The sequence below is a fragment of the Oncorhynchus kisutch genome, linkage group LG19 (assembly GCF_002021735.2).
Source record: "Oncorhynchus kisutch isolate 150728-3 linkage group LG19, Okis_V2, whole genome shotgun sequence".
NCBI classification, from domain to species: domain Eukaryota; kingdom Metazoa; phylum Chordata; class Actinopteri; order Salmoniformes; family Salmonidae; genus Oncorhynchus; species Oncorhynchus kisutch.
In genome coordinates, this window is record NC_034192.2 from 7,282,378 (window position 1) to 7,306,554 (window position 24,177).

Consider the following 24,177-nt stretch of genomic DNA (forward strand, 5'->3'; position numbering starts at 1 on the left):
GTTCATCCTTGGGAGCAATTTCCATAATGACCATCATTATGTTTGGAGGAAAAGGGGGGAGGCTTGCAAGCCGAAGGACACCGTCCCAGCTGTGAAGCACGGGGGTGGCAGCATCATGTTATGGGGGTGCTTTGCTGCAGGACAGACAGGTGCACTTCACAAAATAGATGGCATCATGAGGGAGGAAAACGATGTGGATATATTGAAGCAACATCTCAAGAAGTTAAAGCTTGGTCGCAAATGGGTCTTGCAAATGGACAATGACCCCAAGCATATTTCCAAAGTTGTGGCAAAATGGCTTAAGGACAACAAAGTCAAGGTATTGAAGTGGCCATCACAAAGCCCTGACCTCAATCCCATAGAAAATATGTGGGCAGAACTGAAAAGGCGTGTGCGAGCAAGGAGGCTTACAAACCTGACTCAGTTACACCAGCTCTGTCAGGAGGAATGGGCCAAAATTCTTGTGAGAACTTATTGTGGGAAGCTTGTGGAAGGCTAACCGAAACGGTTGACCCAAGTTAAACAATTTAAAGGCAATGCTACCAAATACTAATTGAGTGTATGTACACTTCTGACCCACTGGAAATGTGATGAAATAAATAAAAGCATTCTCACTACTATTATTCTGACATTTCACATTCTTAAAATAAAGTGGTGATCCTAACTGACTTAAGACAGGGAATTGTTACTAGGATTAAATGTCTGGAATTGTGAAAAACGGAGTTTAAATGTATTTGGCTAAGGTGAATGTAAACTTCCGACTTCAGGGGTAAATATGCTGGGGTAAATATGTAGGCTATTGTGCGTTCGTTTGTGTGTGAGCTGTGTTTGTTACATACCAGTTCGATGCCTTGTGGAAAGGGATTGTCCTCCCAGTCTTTCTCAGGAAAGCGCTGGAGAATGTGACCTTGGCCCTCACTGCCCCCTGGAGAAAGAAAGAGGGTGACAAAGGTCAGGTCGGAACGCTTGATCAGAGAGCCGAGTTATCTGTCAGGGCCTAGTCCACTACTGTAGGGCTGGGGATTGCCAGGGACCTCACCATACGATATTATTACAATACTTAGGTGCCGATTATATATGTATTGCAATTTGATGGTATGATTTTATGTTCCAAACATATCTCACTATATTGCTGCACGGAGACGAGAGAGCATGAGAAAATTAGCCCAACTGACCTAAAACAGGGAATTTTTACTATGATTAAAATGTCAGGAATTGTGAAAAACTGAGTTTAAATGTATTTGGCTAAGGTGTATGCAAACCTCCAACCAACTGTATATATGTGACCAATAAAATTTGATTTGTACTGAGGAAAGCCGTATTGCATGCTCAAGAATGTGCTGGTTCTCATACCTCTGCTGCCATTTCAATGGCATTTGAGAACATGTTTGAAACATGAACACTCCTAGCTCCATGCGAACAACTGACTCAAGAAATCAGCTCAACTGCGTCTGCAGCAGACGTGATACCCTCGGTCATGGTATTGAAGCACCTGCTCAATAAAACTGCCGACACAGACCATGGGGTTAAAACTTACAAAAGTACTCGAGGCTGTGAACAAGCGATCCGGTGACATTCTCTCTGAGCCTCTTTACTGTGTCGCCACCATGCTCAATGCTAGGTACAAGGACCGCTACTTCGATGCAGACAAGAAACAGGGTTTACGTGAAATGCTACATACACAGCTGGACAAGATGGAAACGGACACAGTGACAGCGGGCACAGAGGAAGAGAGGCCTCAAGTGGGGCAGGGGTCTAAGGCATTGCATCACAGCGCTAGCTGTGCCACTAGAGATTCTGGGTTGGAGTCCAGGTTCTGTTGCAGCCGACTGCCACAGGGAGACCCTATGGGGCGGCGCACAATTGGCCCAACGTCGTCCGGGTTAGGGGAGGGTTTGGCTGGCTGGCAGGGACAAGCCACTTGAGTCGTGCACTAGCGACTCCTGTGGCGGGCCGGGCGCAGTGCATGCTGACATGGTCACCAGGTGTACGGTGTTTCCTCTGACACATTGGTGCGGCTGGATTCCGGGTTAAGTGGGCATTGTGTCAAGAAGCAGTGCGGCTTGGTTGGACTCCTGTGGCGGGCCGAGCACAGTGCACGCTGACCAGGTCGCTAAGTGTACGGTGTTTCCTCCAACACATTGGTGCGGCTGGCTTCCGGGTTGGATGTGCGCTGTGTTAAGAAGCAGTGCGGCTTGGTTGGGTTGTGTTTCGGAGAACGCATGGCTCTCAACCTTCGTCTCTCCCGAGCCCGTACGGGAGTTGTAGCGATGAGACAAGACAGTAACGACTAACAATTGGATACCACGAAATTGGGGAGAAAAAGGGGGTTAAAAAAAAAAAAAAGCAGTGTGGCTTGGTTGGGTTGTGTTTCGGAGGACGTACGGCTCTCAACCGTCGCCTCTCACGAGTCAGTACAGGAGTTTCAGCGATGAGACAAGACTAACTACCAATTGGATACCACAAAATTGGGGAGAAAAAGGGGGTAAAACATAAAAAATAAATGTTTAAAAAAAGAATGAAAAGACTGAACAAATGAAAACGAAACAGCAAGTAAGTTAAAGAAACATTTTGATTATGTTTTACTGGTAATGGGAACATACTTAAATGCCAACAAAATAACTGTTGGTCAGTGTGGTGTGGTGTGTGTAACCTTTATTTAAATAGGCAAGTCAGTTAATTAAGAACAAATTCTTATTTACAATGACGGCCCACCCAGGACGACGCTGGGCCAATTGTGCACCGCCCTATGGGCCTCCCAATCATGGCCAGATGTGTTCCAGCCTGGATTCAAACCAGGGACTGTAGTGATGCCTCTTGCACTGAGATGCAGTGCCTTAAAACACACACGCAGTGGTCTAACTATTTAACTGTACTAGAATGCTTAAAAGGCAGCTAAAATGTAAAATATCGGTTATCGGCATCATTTTCTTTGGCAAGGAAAATATTGGATATCAGTATCGGCAAAAATGTAATAAAAATCGGTGCATTCCAAGTATTTACACTTAGCAGACGCTCCTACCCATATATTTTCGGATTTCTTTCTGTACTGGTACCCCTGTGGGAATCGAACCCACAACCCTGACGTTGCAAGCGCCATGCTCTACCAACTGAGCCACACAGGTCTACACATATACCTCCTATCTACACAAATTACTCATCATACAAAATAAAATGTACGCCAATTATGCACTTTCATCACCAAAAACTCATACCTCCCAGACAATTTACCGACACCCTTCAATGGATTCTGCCAGGTTAATTCTGAAATCCATCTATATAGCAAGACACACTGCGATAACCTTCACCCTCCCAACTGCCACACCTTGCATAGAGAATTGGCTATCAGATACAGAGGTACCATACACTCTGGAATTCTTATTTTCACATTGCAAAAACCTCCTGAAGCAAAGACTGGGGGTCAGCTTGATGAACCAAACTACTCAGTAATCTCCATATAGCCCATCTCACTCACACACACACGTTTTGTGATTGCTGATCGGTTCATTAGTACATTTATGATTAGTGGGTTTTGTTATCAGTTTTAACAAACCTCTCTTATTTTTGTACTTATGTATTGTATATAGTTTGTGGTGTGGTTTTTACAGTATATAAGGCCCTTGGGCTTCCAACCACACCTACATAGTTTATATTAGTTTTTATCAGGTTTTTTTTTATCACTTATCGTTTTGGGTGCAAATAAATTAAACCTAAAAGTAATACGTAACTGTATCAATCCCCCCCCCCCCCCCCAATCTTACTGTCAGTCTGTCATAAAGAAAAAGATAAGCTCAATGCCACAAACTGTTACATCATGACACAGTTATTGTTGACACAGTGGTTTAGGTACCTCCAGACTAAGGGCTCAGACACACCAATAGCATTTGCTGGCTGTGAGTACTTCACCTCAATGTAATTTGCAAATTGAGTGTGCACAAATTTGACATGTACTGTAGAGTCGCATGAAAAATGTTGGCAGACAGACATCTAAAACAGGTGGTCCCTATAACAAAAGCTCGATCAGCAGACGGATGCTGGATCCACATTCGTGTAACGTGTGCGAGCCTTAAACCTGGCCTTGAGGGATCATGACCCAGAAGGGACTGGCCTTGTTCCAGGCTGCCTCACTAATAAGCAAACACTTTCTTGGCACAACGCTCTTGCGATTCTTCCCAAACACAGTACGATTTCTCTTCAGAATTCAGCTAAGACATTAGTGCTGCTCATCTTAGCAGAATGACAAAAGCCTTCTTATGTAACCGCTACAAATCACTCTGTTAACCATCGTTTGAGCTTCTCTGTCCAGACAGTCGCCTTCACACAGAATTCACTTTGTTGCATCACAGCATGTGACAAGTCACTGAAAGAGACATTATTCCCAAAGTAAAGGAGGAAGAGAGAGTTTGTGGTTGAATGCTGCATCTGTCTGAGAAAATAATAAAAGCCTCAGGCTCTTTATCCCTGGGAACAAAACCAGGAGCCCGGTAAGCCCAGTCACAATACAACCAACTAGGGCAGGCAGGCAACTCCCAAAACCAAACACAAATGGGAAAGAAATAGCCTACTCATCCTCTCTTCTGCACTCTCCTTCCCCCATCTCTTCTCTTACTCCATCTCACCTGTGCTACCATCCCCGTCTCGCTCTCCCTTTCTCTCGCTCTCGTGAGAAGATGGGAGTCATGAGACAGTGGGTTGCATTCAGTATACCAGCTGTCCTTCATTCCTGACCACTTTACAAAGAACATTCTGGTATCAAAATCCCATGATGACCAGTCAAACACAGAGCTGCAGGAATGCAGGCAGCCAGCCTTTCATATTACATGTACTCGTCATTCGTTTAAAACACCACTCAAGTTCTGTCTAAACAGAGGTCAGGGACAGGGAAGGAATTTACATTTTCAACTTTCTTATCGCACTGCTGTTTAGACAGCATTTAGACCTACTTCGTGCTACATTAAGTGATGTGCAGGCAACATAGAAGGGAGGAGGGGATGGCTAGTAGTAGATTATCAACAGTACCTAAATTATCCATACTGCAATAGCACTTACAATGCATATCCAATACATTCCTTTATTTTATGTAGTATGCTAGCGTGGATATTGGAACGTATTGTTTCAGTGGCAGCCAGGTGGTGGTGAAGAGTGTTTTCTACATGTACTCAGATGACCTCCTCAGTGGTGGACTGTAAACTGACTGTTCATAAAAACTTCCTTACGGTTTGGCTCTGTGAGCTTCAGCACGTAGCACAGGTAGGTAGGTGTGTGTGTCTTTACTTCACAGAACATAGCCCTCATGCATTTTGTGTGTAAGTGTGAGTAAGTGCACGTAGTATATGTTGAATGGGTTAATATGTGCAATAAGAGCTTGCGTGACCAACAAATCGGTCGAAGGTAGAATATTTGACAGTAGCTGTCTGTTGCTACATGCACGTGGCCTGGCCAGGGTTTACACATCTGTGTTTGCAATGCAATTAGTCTAGGGCTGGGCAATACGGCCTAAAAATCATATCTTTATTTTTTTCAAACATACGGGTGATTCACAATATACACCAAGTGTACAAAACATTAACACCTTTCCTCCCCTTCATCTACACTGATCAAAGTAGATTTAACAAGTGACATCAATAAGGGATCATAGCTTTCACCTGGATTCACCTGGTCAGTCTCATGGAAAGAGCAGGTGTTCATAAGGTTTTGTAAACTCTGTATAGAGAGGCCTCCCACAGTCTATGGCACTGCATCACTACAGACCCGGGTTTGATCCCAGGCTGTCTCAGAGCCAGCCGTGACCTGGAGACCCATGAGGCGGCTCACAATTGGCCCTGCGTCGTCCGGGTTAGGGGAAGGTTTGGCCGGCCGGGATTTCCTTGTCCCATCGCACTGTAGCAACTCCTTGTGGCGGGCCGGGTGTCTGCAAGCTGACTCTGGTCGCCAGCTGGCCTTACGCAACAACAAATAACTCGCAAATAATGTAATCATTTTATCAAAATAGTTTAAGACATCTTTTTGCAATAATCACAGATCTGGCATTCATGTCTATGAAAATGTTTGTTACTAATTTAACCAAAACCATGCATAATGCACATCAACTAATAATGATCAACATTTTGTAGTAGGCATTATAGAAAATTTGGTCTCAAATAATCTCTCAACATAAGCCCAAGTGTCAGTGAGTAGCCAGCTTATCTTTATATTTAAAGTCTTGCCAACTTGGATCCATTTGCTAGCTAACAAAAGTAAAACAGTTGATTTGTTATGAACACACCCGCCCGTCCGTCTCCAACTGTTTGAATAGCATACTAGCCTGTCCACTTTGTTCAGACGTTGAAATAAAGTGGCCTACCTTATTTCTCAGAATGAGAACGAGTTGCCAATTCCTTATATAATAGTTTTATAATAGTTTTTTCACCTTGTCAGCTCGAGAGGATCCAATCTTGCAACCGTACAGTCCAACGCTATAACCACCTGCCTCTCTCTCGTTGCACTCCACTGCCTGTTACGCGAATGCAGTAATAACCAAGGTAAGTTGCTAGCTAGCATTAATCTTATCTTGTAATAAAAATAAATAAATCATAATCACTAGTTATAACTACACATGGTTGATGATATTACTCGTTTATCTAGCGTGTCCTGCGTTGCATATAATCGATGCAACGCTGGGGGATGATTTAACAAAAGCGCATTTGCGAAAAAAGCACAATCGTTGGACGACTGTACCTAACCATGAACACCAATGCCTTTCTTAAAATCAATACACAGAAGTATATATTTTTAAACCTGAATATTTAGCTAAAAGAAATCTAGGTTAGCAGGCAATATTAACCAGGTGAAATTGTGTCACTTCTCCTGCGTTCATTGCATGCAGATTCAGGGTATATGCAACAGTTTGGGCAGCCTGGCTCATTGCAAACTAATTTGCCAGAATTTTACATAATTATGACCTAACATTGAAGGTTGTACAATGTAACAAGAATATTTAGACTTAGGGATGCCACCCTAGATAAAATACCGAACAATTCCATATTTCACTGAAATAAACGTTTTGTTTTCGAAATGATAGTTTCCGGATTTGACCATATGACCAAAGGCTCGTATTTCTGTGTGTTATGTTATAATTAAGTCTATGATTTGATAGAGCAGTCTGACTGAGCGATGGTAGGCAGCAGCAGGCTCGTAAGCATTCATTCAAAGAGCACTTTCGTGCGTTTCGCCAACAGCTCTTCGCAAGCACAGCGCTGTTTATGACTTCAAGCCTATCAGCCTAATGGCTGGTGTAACTGATGTGAAATGGCTAGCTAGTTAGCGGGGTGCGCACAAATAGCGTTTCAAACGTCACTCGCTCTGAAACTTGGAGTAGTTATTCCTTTTTGTGGCTTTTGTGGAGCGATGGGGAAAGCTGCTGTCGATGTGTTCCTGGTTTGAGCCCAGGTAGGGGCGAGGAGAGGGACGGAAGCTATATTGTTACACTGGCAATACTAAAGTGCCTATAAGAACATCCAATAGTCAAAGGTATATGAAATACAAATGGTAGAGAGAGAAATAGTCCTATAAATACTTTATTAACTACAACCTAAAACCTTCTTTGGTCCTCCAATAATCGGTATCGGCGTTGAAAAATCATAAAAATCGGTCGACCTTTATTAGATAGCAATAAAAACGGTACCAAAGAGGCACAGAATAAGTTAGAGGAAAAACAAAAAGAAATGGAGGAACTTACTCAAGAAAGATCCATTGTAATAGATTAAAAATAAAGCGAACTGGATGGGGAATATGGGGAAAAATGCACCAAATAATTTTTCAATCTTCAATATAGAAATGCTACCCCCCAAAAATGTATTAAAACTTGTTACAAATAGAGTCACGCAAAAAGGGGAAGTAAAGTACTTTAAGAATATGTTTTTAAGAATATGTTTTCATTTCAGGCTCCTCCATCTCCACTAACTGAAACTAAATTGCATGGATTTTTTCCCTGATAATAATGTAAAATGAACATCTGTACAGAGAGACTCATGTGAAGGCCAAATCACAGAGGAGGAACTGCTTGATGCAATTGGGGCATTTAAGGCTGGGAAAACTCCAGGGCTGGATGGCATACCAGTGGAAGTATACAAAACCTTTTTTGATATACTCAAAGGACCATTATTGGCATGTTTTAACCACTCCTATATAAATGGTAGATTCTCAGACACGCAACAAGAAGGGCTGATACCATTATTACTGAAACAGGACCCAAGTGGTATATATAAAGATCCAGCCCATTTTAAAAAAATCTTACACTCCAGTGTTGTGATGCAAAAATCCTAGCAAAATGCTTGGCGCATAGAATTTAATAAGTATTGTCAGATATTATTCATCCTAATCTAAGTTTTTTACATGGAATGATACATTGGAGATAATAAGACAAGTACTGGAAACAATAGAATACTATGAAATATCGGGGAGATCAGGCCTGGTTTTCATAGTTGATTTTGAAAAGGCTTTTGATAAAGTACGACTGGAGTTTATATATACATTTGGGGAATCTCTTACAAAAATGGGTTAAAGTTATGGTTAGTAACCCTAGGTGTAAAATAGTAAATAATGGCTACATCTCAGAAAGTTTTAAACTCTCTAGAGGAGTAAAACCAGGTTGTCCACTATCGGCATATCCATTTATTATTGCCATCTAAATGTTAGCCTTTAAGATTAGATCAAACAAGGGATTAGAAATCCGTAAATCATAATCACTAGTTATAACTACACATGGTTGATGATATTACTCGTTTATCTAGCGTGTCCTGCGTTGCATATAATCGATGCAACGCTGGGGGATGATTTAACAAAAGCGCATTTGCGAAAAAAGCACAATCGTTGGACGACTGTACCTAACCATGAACACCAATGCCTTTCTTAAAATCAATACACAGAAGTATATATTTTTAAACCTGAATATTTAGCTAAAAGAAATCTAGGTTAGCAGGCAATATTAACCAGGTGAAATTGTGTCACTTCTCCTGCGTTCATTGCATGCAGATTCAGGGTATATGCAACAGTTTGGGCAGCCTGGCTCATTGCAAACTAATTTGCCAGAATTTTACATAATTATGACCTAACATTGAAGGTTGTACAATGTAACAAGAATATTTAGACTTAGGGATGCCACCCTAGATAAAATACCGAACAATTCCATATTTCACTGAAATAAACGTCTTACAAAAATGGGTTAAAGTTATGGTTAGTAACCCTAGGTGTAAAATAGTAAATAATGGCTACATCTCAGAAAGTTTTAAACTCTAGAGGAGTAAAACCAGGTTGTCCACTATCGGCATATACATTTATTATTGCCATCTAAATGTTAGCCTTTAAGATTAGATCAAACAAGGGATTAGAAATCCGTGGCTTAAAAACTAAGGTGTCATTGTACGCTGATGATTCAGGTTCTCTTTTAAAACCCACAATTCTCACCACGGCCTCAGAGGATCTAGATACTTTTGCTATTCTCTCTGCATTAAAACCAACAAAAAAAAAACGCACATTTTACATTACCATGTAGTTTACCAATTAAATGGTCTGACGGAGATGTGGACATACTCGGTATACAAATCCCAAAAGAAATGAACTCACTTCAATACATTTTTATAGAAAGTTAATAAAAATAGATTAGATCTTGCTACCATGGAAAGGACAATACCTGTCTATTTGTGGGAAAATCACCCTGATTAACTCTTTAGTCATATCACAGTTTACCTATTTACTTATGGTTTTGCCTACACCTAGTGACCTGCTTTTTAAATTATATGAACATAAAATATTCAATTTTATTTGGAACGGCAAGCCAGATAAAATTAAAAGGGCCCATTTATATAACGAATATGAATTCGGAGGGCAGAAATGATTAAATATTAAAGCATTAGACCTCTCACTAAAGGCATCAGTCATACAAAGGTTATACTTAAATCCGAACTGATTCTCTAGTAAATTGTTACGAATGTCTCATTCTGTTCAAGAAGGGCCTTTTCCCCTTTATTCAGATTACACTTTCCATTGTTTGAAAAGGAAATCTCCAAAATATCTTTATTTTTTAAACAAGCCTTAGAAAGTTGGTTGCAATTTCTGTTTAATCCACCTGAAAAAACAAAATATACAACAAATATTGTGGTTAAATTCAAATATACTAATTGATCAAAAATAAAAATTGAGGAAATGTTTAAGAAAGGTGATTTGTGGAATGATAGGAATGAAGGAAATTTGTGTGAATGATATCATAAATAGGACTGGTGGAGTTGTCACACATGCAGCTAACACAGACATTTGGAAATGTCTGCTCTACCCAAAATTACAACCAATTAATTGCAGCATTACCGCAAAAATGGAAGTGGCAAGTAGAAGGGGAAAAAAGTAAGAACTTGTATGTCAGCCCTGTATTAAAGAGCATAAATGGTTAAAGAAAAGTGTGATAAATAAAAACATATACCAATTTCATTTAAGGACCAAAAAACGGACAGCTGTGCCATATAAATTGCAAAATAGTTGGGAAGAGATTCGATGTACCCATTCCATGGCACATGGTTTACGAATTGATACGCAAAACAACGCCGGATGCAAAACTTCACATTTTTCAATTTAAATTACTATACAAACTTCTTGCAACTAATAGAATGTTATGTATATGGGGGATACAATCTTCCCAGCTCTGCAGATTCTGCTGTAAGGAGGCAGAGTCATTAGATCATTTATTTTGGTATTGTCCATATGTAGCTCGTTTTTGGTCACAGGTCCAGGAATGGCTGAAGAATTGCAACATTTGCCTAGAACTAACGCTGCAGATAGCAATACTGGCTGATTTGAAAAGCCATAGTCAATCCATCAATAATATCATTATTATTTAAGTAAAAATGTGTATTTTTAATGTACAATCTGTAGAAGCTATGAGAATAGAAAGCTTCAATTCATTTGTGGAGCATCATAGCACAGTTGAAAAATATATGGCAAATAGAAATCCAAAATGAATGATGTTGAGAGATCGATGGGAGAGGTTGAATGGAGCTGAAGGGTGGGACTAATAGCAAGAAAACATGTAAAACATACGGGGTCTGTAAAATGTATATAGGTTCAGAACTTCTGTGAAATAGCACAGTTACAAACATAAATCAAACTGGATGGACATCAGAAATAGAGGAAGGACTAAAAACAACTATTGTAAAACAGACTGTGCACTTTAAAAAAGTGTCTCAATGTGTTTGTGTCCATATGACCGATTCTGTTTGACAAAACCTCAAATGCAAAAACAGCCAGTGGAGGATCACAAATGCAAATAGCCTTGTTGTCAGAGGATCTTTCATCTTTGTTGTTGTGAGTGGCATGGGGAGGGGCTTGGTGTGTAAATGGGAAGGCACAGTGTCACAGCAGAAGGAGTGGAGACAGGACCAAAAAGACAACGTGAACAAGCGGACATTAGCGTTTATAAAAATGAGAAAAAAAATACTTGCATTTATATATTGCCCAGCGCAACATGAGTCAATCGTAACGTAGTACGTAGGCAGAATTTTGATGGTGCTGCTTTTTGACTGCAACACCAGTGTTACACTAATGCAGACATCCTGATGTTATACTAGGGAAATTGTGTTTACATAGCTAGGGCTTCCTGGCCCAAAGTCAGAGCACGTCCACTGAGGCCATGGCCCAGTGAGTCCCAGGAGCAGGGCTGTTTTTGGCCCAGTGAGTCCCAGGAGCAGGGCTGTTTTTGGCCCAGTGAGTCCCAGGAGCAGGGCTGTTTTTGGCCCAGTGAGCCCCAGGAGCAGGGCTGTTTTTGGCCCATTGAGCCCCAGGAGCAGGGCTGTTTTTGGTCCAGTGAGTCCCAGGAGCAGGGCTGTTTTTGGCCCAGTGAGTCTAAGGAGCAGGGCTGTTTTTGGCCCAGTGAGTCCCAGGAGCAGGGCTGTTTTTGGTAAAACACCACAGTAATCTGGAGGTGGAAACAAGTCTGAGGATTTCTAGTGGAACTAGAGTCACTGGGCCCAGTAGTAACATTTACCCTACATACAAACCACCTTAACTGTTATAAATAAATTCAATGATAACACCACAAAACTTACGGTAACCTAAAATTACCTTTTAATGTTTCACAAAAGACGACAGTTACCATAACAGATCCAGTCAGGTACACACCCTGGCAGAGTGATTCCTCTGCCACTAGGTTGAGCTATGTTATCAGCCTTGGACAGTGATTGCTGTGGATATAGTAAAATGTTAAATCAAAATTGTATTCGTCACATGCTTCGTAAACAACAGGTGTAGACTAACAGTGAAATGATTACTTAGGGGCCCTTCCCAACAATGCAGAGAAACAAGAGAAATAGTAGAAAAATGGTAACCAAAGGAATAAAGCCACAATCTGCAATATTAAAGCTGATCTACACCCCCATTAAAAAAACAACAACATTTAAACACTGAAAAAAATACACAATGAGTAACATTAACTTGGCTATATAGTGGAGATAGGAGTGCTGGTTTATGGCACTGAGTTCAAAGCCAGGCTGCAGGACATCCTGCATCTGGTAAAGGTGATATCACCAAGCAGAGCTGAGGGAAGGAGTCTGCCTTAATTAAGGCACGGACACAACGCTAGTGTTTGCCGGCTGAGAGTACTTAGCACCTCTGAACAAAGTTGAGGCTGTAATTTGCAAAACGGACAAAAACGGCGGCAGTCAGAAGCCCAGATGGGTGGTCCCTAAAACACAGTGTAGTCAGCAAGCGAACAAATAGCAGACAAACAGTACACCATCATTCTGTGAAATGTGTTTTTTTTAAGCGCTTTTCAGGCTGCTAGCAGAATGTCACTTAGTAGCTAGCTGGCTACAGCAGGCCCCTGTGTTTAGGCTACTGAGGTGCTAGCTAGCTAGCCAACCTGACATGCTGTATGGCTAAGATAAATATAATCAGCTGGCTAACTTCATTTTAGCTTGTTATCTTGATGTATTTATCATAGTAAATTAAAAACACATGCTCCAAATGCATGTGTCGATAACCGGCATGGAGGAGGGTGAACATATTTGCCTCTCCAGCTGTCAGAAAGGGAGAGAGTAGTCTACTAGCTAGTTAGATAGGGCTGGTCATTTTAGGGGAGGACAGTCATTTCCCCTAGAGGGGGAGTTACAACATTCTGCTGAGGGGAGAATGGAGCAAATGGAATGGCAAACACCTGCAAACTATGCGTTTGATGTCATTGATAACATTCCACCTATTCCGGTCCAGGCATTACCACGAGACCGTCCTCTCCAATTAAGGTGCCACCAACCTCCTGTGATAGCAATTTAATAGTCAGGGCTGTCAGCCATAGGCCCACAGTATGATGGCATTAGTGGCATTATGGGCATGTGCAATGTGCCCTTGTCATTGTACATCTGAAGCAGAGAATAGCTAAACTCACGCATTGTTTGCATATTGTTAAGCTGACTATATATGTTCACAATTTAAAATGACTGGGGCTCCCCCAAAATTCTCCTGCCGACACAGTGTCTGGTGGAAAATGCACTGTTAATCAGTAGCACACATTCCTACACTCACACCGTCAGTGACCCGAGTCATCCTACCCATCCCTCCCAGTCTCTCTCTCCTCCTCCTTTCCATCATACCCGCCATCTTCATCTTTCCCTCCCCCACTCTCCCTCAGCCTATCAGAGACTCCTAACAAACAGATGAGAGCTCAGATCCATGTGATGAATTGTCAGCGGCTGTGTGCTCAGTCAGTCATCTGGTGATCTGGAAGGGATACTCAAGCAGACTTTCCTTGACTCCCTGAGTACTGATGGGGGAATACTGAAGTCTCATTCCGGTTCCAACATTCCCAGGATCCATTCCAAGATTCTTGATTTCCAAGATATTTAGGTTGCCGAGTCAGCGAAACAGAACAGGCTCTTAGGATTTCCTTTAATACATGGCATGGAGGACAACACACACAAGGGAGTTTAGGGATGCTTATAGTGTTTTAGAGGTATTGCTGATGGATCTCCTCTCTGCTGCTGGTTCTGTCTCTGTTGGATATCACCGCTTTAAACACTTTACAACAGTCAAGTAACTGGCTCCTTCACTTCTACAAAAAAAAAAATAATAATAAATAAATAACAGGCCTTTTCACTTTAGTATTGCATAGAGAATCATGGAAGAGCATGTATGCACACACCCACTGGAAAAACAAGGGGAAGCACTAGAATACTAGAACAACAAAAACAAACCACTGCTCAAATAAACATGGTTGTCATAACAATAGTCTCTGTGTACTGGACAACAGAGCCTAGAAGCCTGCAATGTAATGAAGATTACCATGACAATATAAACGACCATTCAATAGTTTGGGGTCACTTAAAAATGTCCTTGTTGTTGAAAGAAAAGCACATTTTTTGTCCATTAAAATAAATAATAAAATAACATCAAATTGATCAGAAATACAGCGTGGACATTGTTAATGTTGTAAATGACTATTGTAGCTGAAAACGGCAGATTTTTTATGGAATATCTACATAGGCGTACAGACCCATTATCAGCAACCATCACTCCTGTGTTCCAGTGGCACATTGTGTTAGCTAATCCAAGTTTATCATTTTAAAAAGGCTAATTGATCATTAGAAACCCCTTTGGCAATTATGTTAGCACAGCTGAATACGGTTGTTCTGATTAAAGAAGCAATAAAACTGTCCTTCTTTAGACTAATTGTGTATCTGGAGCATCAGCATTTGTGGGTTCGATTACAGGCTCAAAATGGCCAGAAACAAAGAATGTTTCCTCTGAAACTCGCCAGTCTATTCTTGTTCTGAGAAATGAAGACTATTCCATGAAAATTGGCAAGAAACTGAAGATCTCGTACAACGCTGTGTACTACTCCCTTCACAGAACAGCGTAAACTGGCTCCAACCAGAATAGAAAGAGGTGTAGACATTAACAAAAATGGCGGCAGTCAGATCCCCAGGTGGGTGGTCCCTAAAACACAGTGTAGTCAGCAAGCGAACAAATGGCAGACAAACAGCACACCATAATTCGGTGCAACGTACATAACCAGGAAACAGAATAGGCAGGCAACTGTCTGAAAGTTTAAAACATTCAAAGGGACCTGGTCCCTAGAAAGGCTTGCCAGCACAGGCTTGGCCAGCACAGGGTGGCACCGGGTACTAGAGCAACTCATGACCCACCAGTCAGCTCTGGCTGGCACACCCCATGGCCATGGGGAATGCACCCAGCAACCGTATGACCAGCTGGCATCAGGACGGGCAAGACCGAGTGGGCACTGGGTTGGCATCCAGTCACTATACAGGTCAAACAGACTCAATGACATGGTCAGATAAATGATTAAACATTACCGTTTGCCTTAGTGACAATCAGCAGTTGAAACAAATGGTCTGGTAAAAAGTTGCGGCATGGGGCTGAAGGAATGTAACCGCTCTCAAATTCATAGACAGAGAAACGGATGCAAGGACTGACCATCTGTGATATCAAAATTATAGTTACAACCATATTGATGCTATATAGTGTTTTACTTTGTTTACAAACATTGGCGTAAAACAAGCTTATATTTGGGGTTCTGATCGGGTACAACAGTTTAACTTAGCTTATGAGGCTTTTATAAGTTAAATTCTTCAAGAATCAATGGGACATAATATATCATTCATTTATTAATCAAAAAATGGATGCAGCAACTGCAGATTACCCCCTTTACAGTGGCTGATGCTATTGGTTTTGGCATTCACCTATGATTTTGCAACTGTTATTCTCAAAACCTACATTTTTGGTGAGCGGTGGCACAAGCTGGAGCCCTTGCATAATCCTTAGTTAATTCTCCCTGTAGGTGAAAGTTGAGCCATTTAGAGTATGTTTGATGGGAAAAGAAGAGGCCCTAGGCCTCAGGCCCTGGAGGTACTATCAACATTTACAGTAGAGGGTGTTACCTGCAAACAAAAACAAAAATATTATGATATGAAATATGAATCATAGCTACAGTTCTGGAGAGGCAGTTAGCAGCGGCATGTCAAAATTAAAGTTAGGCCTATACCTGGTGAACTTTTAACACACAGGTATTTGCATGAGTGAGGTTTGCAGGCCATTGATCAGTAGGTCCCCCCCTGCGAGAGGCCCAGTGACACACTAAGTGTGACACGGTGGAGGTGAAGTGAAACTATGAGCAGGTGATGCTTATTTTGGTCAATTGTCACAAGGTGAGAAAGTTAGCGGATGTTAGGTGTTGACCGGGTGGTTCTGCTCTTCCAGAGAAGAGGAAATGTCTCACACAGTATTGTAGTGCTTCCTCTAGCATCACAAGGTAGAAGTAGCCACTAGACAGTACTGTAGCGCTCCCCTAGCATCACAAGGTAGAAGTAGCCACTAGACAGTACTGTAGCGCTCCCCTAGCATCACAAGGTAGAAGTAGCCACTAGACAGTATTCTAGTGCTTCCCCTAGCATCACAAGGTAGAAGTAGCCACTAGACAGTACTGTAGCGCTCCCCTAGCATCACAAGGTAGAAGTAGCCACTAGACAGTATTCTAGTGCTTCCCCTAGCATCACAAGGTAGAAGTAGCCACTAGACAGTATTCTAGTGCTTCCTCTAGCATCAGGTAGAAGTAGCCACTAGACAACTGACGTGTTGGTAGCAGCCTTGACCATAGTTCTAAGTTCTTTAGACCTCACCCTTATAGAGACCATAGTAACCAGAGTTCTCAATCATGGTCCTAACTCCAGGGGACCCACAGGGACTGTGCAGGATTTTGTTCCAGCAGTGCACTGACACACCTGATTCCACTAATCATAAAAGCCCAGTTGATTCATTGAATCAGGTCAGTTACAGGCGGGAACTCTCAAAACTGGGCTTTTGGACCTAAATTAAGATACGGTGAGAGACCCTGATTGTCTTGGCTCAGGCACAACTATGTGAGCTTATCAACTGTGAAACCTCAGCAGAGTGAGTCTGGGCCAACCTGGACAGTTAGGTAGACTAGACTATAGTTGTCTCCTGGGTGACGAAGTAACAGAGTCTGATGTAAGAGAAGGGTTTCCTTGCAGAGCATTCAGACTGGAGCGTGACTGGAATGTGAACTGAGCCGGGCAGCGTGAGGGAATGTCAGACACACTACTATCAGCAGGACCTGCTGTTGGGTAAAAACTACTGGAGGTGGAGAAAGCGAGGAAGGGAGTGGGGTAGACACAGTGGGGAGAACAAGTATTTGATAACCTGCAAAATCGGCAGTGTTTCCTACTTACAAAGCATGTAGAGGTCTGTAATTTTTTATCATAGGTACACTTCAACTGAGAGACGGAATCTAAAACGAAAATCCAGAAAATCACATTGTATGATTTTTAAGTAATTAATTTGCATTTTATTGCATGACATAAGTATTTGATCACCTACCAACCAGGAAGAATTCCAGCTCTCACAGACCTGTTAGATTTTCTTTAAGATGCCCTCCTGTTCTCCACTCATTACCTGTATTAACTGCACCTGTTTGAACTCGTTACCTGTATAAAAGACACCTGTCCACACACTCAAACAAACTCCAACCTCTCCACGACCAGAGAGCTGTGTAAGGACATCAGGGATAAAATTGTAGACCTGCACAAGGCTGGGATGTGCTAGAGGACAATAGGCAAGCAGCTTGGTGAGAAGGCAACAACTGTTGGCGCAATTATTAGAAAATGGAAGAAGTTCAAGATGACGGTCAATCACCCTCGGTCTAGGGCTCCATGCAAGATCTCACCTCATGGCGCATCAATGATCATGAGGAAGGTGAGGGATCAGCCCAGAACTACACGGCAGGACCTGGTCAATGACCTGAAGAGAGATGGGACCACAGTCTCAAAGAAAATCATTAGTAACGCACTACGCTGTCATGGATTAAAATCCTGCAGCGCACACAAGGCCCCCCTGCTCAAGCCAGCGCATATCTAGGCCCATCTGAAGTTTGCCAATGACCATCTGGATGATCCAGAGAAGGAATGGGAGAAGGTCATGTGGTCTGATGAGACAAAAATATATATTTTTGGTCTAAACTCCACTCGCCGTGTTTGGAGGAAGAAGGATGAGTACAACCCCAAGAACACCATCCCAACCTTGAAGCATGGACGACTGCACAAACATTCTTTGGGGATGCTTTTCTGCAAAGGGGACAGGACGACTGCACCGTATTGAGGGGAGGATGAATGGGGCCATGTATCACGAGATCTTGGCCAACAACCTTCTTCCCCCAGTAAGATCATTGAAGATGGGTCGTGGCTGGGTCTTCCAGCATGACAACGACCCGAAACAGACAGCCAGGGCAACTAATGAGTGGCTCCGTAAGAAGCATCTCAAGGTCCTGGAGTGGCCTAGCCAGTCTCCAGACCTGAACCCAATAGAAAATCTTTGGAGGGAGCCGAAAGTCCGTATTGCCCAGCGACAGCCCCAAAACCTGAAGGATCTGGAGAAAGTCTGTATGGAGGAGTGGGCCAAAATCCCTGCTGCAGTGTGTGCAAACCTGGTCAAGAACTACAGGAAACGTATGATCTCTAATTGCAAACAAAGGATTCTGTACCAAATATTAAGTTCTGCTTTTCTGATGTATCAAATACTTATGTCATGCAATAAAATGCAAATTACTTAAAAATCATACAATGTGATTTTCTGGATTTTTGTTTTAGATTCCGTCTCTCACAGTTGAAGTGTACCTATGATAAAAATTACCGAACTCTCATGCTTTGTAAGTAGGAAAACCTGCAAAATCGGCAGTGTATCAAATACTTGTTCTCCCCACTGTAGGTGGAGAAAGGTAAGAAACCGTAGCACCTAGCACAACACAGCTGATTCAAATAATCAAAGCTTGAGGATGAGTTGGGGGGGGGGGGGGCCTAGGACTGAGTTTGGGAAACCCTGCCTTAAAATTACCATAGAGCCAGTGACTGAAACAGAGTGATCTTTTTATGTTTTATTTAACTGGGCAGGTCAGTTATTTACAATGACGGCCTACACTGGCCAAACTAGAGGTCGACCGATTAACCGGAATGGCTGATTAATTAGGGCTGATTTCAAGTTTTCATAACAATCGGAAATCTGGATTTTTGGGTGCCGATTTTGCCAAATTACTTTATTTTTTTACACCTTTATTTAATATTTGTTTAACTAGGCAAGTCAGTTAAGAACACATTCTTATTTTCAATGACGGCCTAGGAACGAGGCAGAACAGATTTTTACCGTGTCAGCTCGGGGAACCAATCTTGCAACCTTAGTTAACTAGTCCAATGCTCTAACACCTGATTACATTGCACTCCACGAGTAGCCTGCCTGTTACGCGAATGCAGTAAGCCAAGGTAAGTTTCTAGCTAGCATTAAACTTATCTTATAAAAAACAATTATCAATGCCTTTCTTAAAATCAATACACAATTATATTTTTAAACCTGCATATTTAGCTAAAAGAAATCCAGGTTAGCAGGCAATATTAACCAGGTGAAATTGTGTCACTTCTCTTGCGTTCATTGCACGCAGAGTCAGGGTATATGCAACGGTTTGGGCAGCCTGGCTCTTTGCGAACTAATTTGCCCGAATTTGACGTAATTATGGCATAACATTGAAGGTTGTGCAATGTAACAGGAATATTTAGACTCATGGATGCCACGTGTTAGATAAAATACGTAACGGAATAAAGGTTTTGTTTTCGAAGTGATAGTTTCCAGATTTGACCTAAGGCTCGTATTTCTGTGTGTTTATTATAGTTAAGTCTATGATTTGATATTTGATAGAGCAGTCTGACTGAGGGGTGGTAGGCAGCAGCAGGCTCGTAATAGTCAAAGTTGGTTTAGAGAGAAATAGTCGACGCGTTAAAATTCCTGTAATAACTTGCGGCTGAACTTGAAAGGGGTTCCTTCGTTATTTTACCATTCATGTCTTCCATAGAGGATGTCTTGATCTACTTCAAATAAGGTCTGTGTTTCGTGCAGGCTTAAACCGCCTCCGCGTTTTGATACTCGTGTAAATCTCACTAGGATAAGGTAACGTTTGTCAAAATATTTTCAAAAATCCACTCTACAAACAAAATGATCTTCGCTTATATTTAGCCAATATTGATCAGAGTTACCTTGTCCTATGGATATCTACACAGTTCTAAAAAAGGCAAGGTGGTGTAAGCCAACACGAAACACAGACCTTATTTTAAGTTAATCTAAAAAATATCCTATGGAATAAATAAATGAACCGCTTTTCAGATTTTGCTATAAGGTGTCATGGGAATTATGACTCGCACTTTGGTAGTCAATTCTTACCATGTCCATTATTAAAATAGAATTTCCTGCATATATTCATCACAGGTAACTTAAACTCTATTTTTATTCAAACAGTTGAGAGTATGTGTCTCCATAGCAGACTCTTCAGTATCATTGTCACTTAAGAGCAGTTTGTGTGTTTTACAGATGGCAGAGAAAAGCAGTGTAGGACAATGACATGGAATTGGCACCAGGGAAAGCAAGGGGTCTTATTTGTGATAAAGATGTAAGCATGGGGTCAGCAACGGCTATATCCAAAAATACCACCAACCTGTGGAATCACCTTAAGAACACCCATCCAAAAGCCCATATGTATTATATTAAGTTAAAATAAGTGTTCATTGTTCATTCAGTATTGTTGCAATTGTCATTATTTAAAAAATGTGTGTATATATACATTTTAAAAACGGGCCAATTAATCAGTATCGGCCTTTTTGTCCCCCAATAAATCAGTATCGGCGTTGAAAAATCATAATCGGTCGACCTCTAGGCCAAACCCAGCCAATTGTGGGCCGCCCTATGGTACTCCCAATCACGGCCGGTTGTGATACAGCCTGGAGTCAAACCTGAGATGCAGTGCCTTAGACTGCTGCGCCACTCGGGAGCCCATCTTGGAGGATAGGCAGTTGGAATAGTGACTGGCTGTAGACTGAAAATTATCATATGGTCTTGGATGGAGAGTCAAGGGTTTACTGCACCATAGGAGCTAGGAACATAACCATTTTGCTACACCCACAATAACATCTACAAAATGTGTGTGACCAATTAGATTTGAAGGCAGGCTGATAACAGCCCTGTGTGTGTGTTGTGTTCTTGGCATCAGAACAGACCACAACCACAGCTTCTCGCTTTAGTCTCCAAACCACCATGACGTGACAGCTGGTTACCATGGTTACTGCAACTCACAGGATAAATTAGCAGACGGTGTGTGTGTCTGCATGGTGACGAGCGGAGCTGCTCTGGGTCCTGCCATCACATTACATCACTTATCCTTAGCACATAGATCATTATCTTGATCTAATCTTCATAGTTCCAACATGATCAAGTATGTTTCTACCTGATAAAAAAAAAGACGTCAGGACACCAACAAGGTTAGCGTGCCATGGTTACTGCACTGTGCAGCTCTGCATTTTTCAGGCTCCTGAGGCCAAACCACACATGGCCGGAAAAGTGGATCCATTACAGGCCCGATGCACAACGCACTCTTTCTCCCTCGCACACAGTATACAGGCCATAAACCTACTCAACACACATAACACAAAATTATATCATTTTCAAGCCCATCACCACACCCACTCTGACACAGTCCTCTCTCTTTAACGTGTGAGCCAGCCAGCCAGCGGTGTAATATGAATGAGGGTGCGGGTGAGTCACTCTCTCTGATTAAAAGCAGCAGTGCAGGCCCAGACCTAGCCCTCTTCTTGGTTCAGACATTGGGTGGGATGCACAATGTGACTGGTCACTGGAGAGTATGGCAATAAATAAATCAATAGGATCCAAATATCTAAACATTTTGTCATTAACTGAATTTAGAAATAGAAGACACCAGGGGAAAAACTTCACTATGCAAAGAAAGATAAACCCAATCCATTTAAAGTGATCTCCAGTAGCAACCAACACTGGCTTGCAGTGGGGGAAACCCGACCAGAAGGGGGAAACCGCCATCGCCATGGTGACCGTCACCATGGTGACAGTGAGGGTCATTTGCTTTGTGCAAAAAAATAAAATAAAAAACTCACATCCTTCCTGCTAAACTTACACCCCCCCCAAACAAAAATGCAGGCTTTCAAGGAGAGGAAATACTAAATTCTGAGAGAGAGGCTGTGTCCCAAATGGCACCCTATGTAGGCTACCCGAAATGCACGTCCTGGTCAAAAAGCAGTGCACTACATAGAGAATATGGTACCATTCAGACAAGAGAGATGTGATCAACAAGTCTTCGCTTTAACATTTCCCTTTTTGTTTTGCAGCAAAACAGTCAAGGTCACTATTCGCTTCCAAATATGGTCGACTGATAAACATAACTCACTTCCTTTGCGCTCGTCTCAGAGGTCTTCTCCTCCTACTCTACTACTTTCTGGCCATGACCACACACACACACGGGTGAACTTTCCAGTGAATCTTAGCACTGTGAAATTTGTTTGATATTAGAAAAAAAGTCTGACAGCTAATTGCCTGTTCTGTTTCAGACTTCTCCATTTGAGCCCCTGTCTTTTCTACATTACTGGTATGCATATACAGCAGCCTACAGTTTCTACCTGCCCTGTCTCAAAGCCCTTAGAGCCCTGGTCTAGAAAGAGTGTTTTGGCTTTAACTTAATCTTGGACGGGGTCAGGTTAAGGGGTCAAGGAGAACTGATCTTACAACAGTTCATAAGCGTCACATTCCTTGTGGAGCATGACACACACACACACACACACACACACACACACATTGCACTACTCACACTCTTGGCCAGGTAGCACACAGTCTGTTATGTTGGCAACTCTAGTTTAGTAGTTTGTCACCCATCACATTCACATCACAGCTGTATGCAGACAGACTAGGGGGAAAGGATCCAAATATCTCCAACTTTAATCAGTGGCACTCTTCAGCATGTTAGCGCAATGCTATGCTAATAGAATAGCCTACAGTTTTGAGGCCTGTAGTGGGCAATGACTTCTAGAGCAGGGATCATCAACTAGGCTAGGGCGGTATACCGTACATAGACACCCTATACCGAGGTATTTTGAAAAAGTGACGAGGGTTGTTCAATCTCTCTTTGAAGTTTAATACATTTGAATATTTGTTGGTGCGGTCTTGTTTAACAGAGAGACTATGAGGAGAGCTGTTACACAGGGCATTGACCATGGAGATGGACCACAACAGACAGAAGGCCTATGGCTTACTGACCATGCAGTAGTCTCCCAATGATCTCCTCTGAGTGGGACAGGGGTGGGTAGCTCAGGAAATTAAAACAATAGATTTACAGCAATCAAACTTATCAAAACCCTCTCCCTTCACTTCACTTAGAGCAAGTAAACTGAGGGATAGTAGATTCACTCACTAGGGCTGGGAATTGCCAGGGACCTCACGATACGATATTATCACTAAATAGGTGCCAATACGATATGGATTGCAATTCTCACAATTCTATTGTATTAAGATCTACGATGTGAAGTCGTTTGTGGTGACCAAGGGCACGATATGGCATCCATAACAATATTGCGATATGTAACTATCGATTTTTTCCTCCATCACTATCGCTTCCCCTATGCCCGTCTTCCCCTTAACCAGCTCCCCAGGTACTAGTGTCTACCTCCCATGGCCATCCCAGTAGCTATCCCATCTAAAAGTATTGTCCTAACCCCACACCATCCACCACACCCAGAACTTAGGAGTCTATCTCCAAGGTGTCAAAACGTCACGCTGTTACATTTGCTCTTCAGCTGGCCGACACAGGAAAATCCATAAAATTGTCAGAGACTCCAGTCACGCAAGTCATAGACTGGTTTCTCTGCTACCGCACAACAAGTACCGGAGCGCCAAGTCTACACCCAAGCCACTAGACTGCTGAACAATTAGTAAAATTGACACCGGACAATTTACATTGACACACCCTCCCTTCTGTACACTGCTGCTACTTGCTGTTTGTTATCTATGCGTATTCACTTCACCCCCACCAACATGTACAAATTACCTCAACCTGTACTGGTACCCCCCTGTATATAGCATCGTTATTGTTGTTCTTATCGTGTTACTTTTTATTTTAGTCTACTTGGTAAATATTTTCTTAACTCTTCTTGAACTGCACTATGGGTTAAGGGCTTGTAAGTAAGCATTTCATGGTAGTCTACACTTGTTGTATTCGGCACATGTGACAAATAAAGTTTGATTTGATTAGATTCAAGCCAATGTCACTTCAGTCTCATTTAAACACCAGATTCA

The 24,177-nt window shown here is 42.0% G+C and overlaps 1 protein-coding gene and 1 non-coding gene across 11 annotated transcripts in view; both read right to left on the reverse strand.

The window, feature by feature from the left end:
- LOC109864558 (myotubularin-related protein 5) overlaps nt 1-24,177 on the reverse strand; it is a 73,603-nt gene that overhangs the window by 41,320 nt on the left and 8,106 nt on the right. For all 10 annotated transcript variants that reach the window (XM_031797379.1, XM_031797374.1, XM_031797373.1 and 7 more), the window contains exon 2: nt 840-925. In XM_031797379.1, coding sequence (XP_031653239.1) covers nt 840-925 — 86 coding nt within the window. The remainder of the gene's footprint in view (nt 1-839; nt 926-24,177) is intronic.
- Nucleotides 3,054-3,125, reverse strand: trnaa-ugc (transfer RNA alanine (anticodon UGC)). Its single transcript has one exon. It is a non-coding gene; the product is annotated as a tRNA-Ala (tRNA).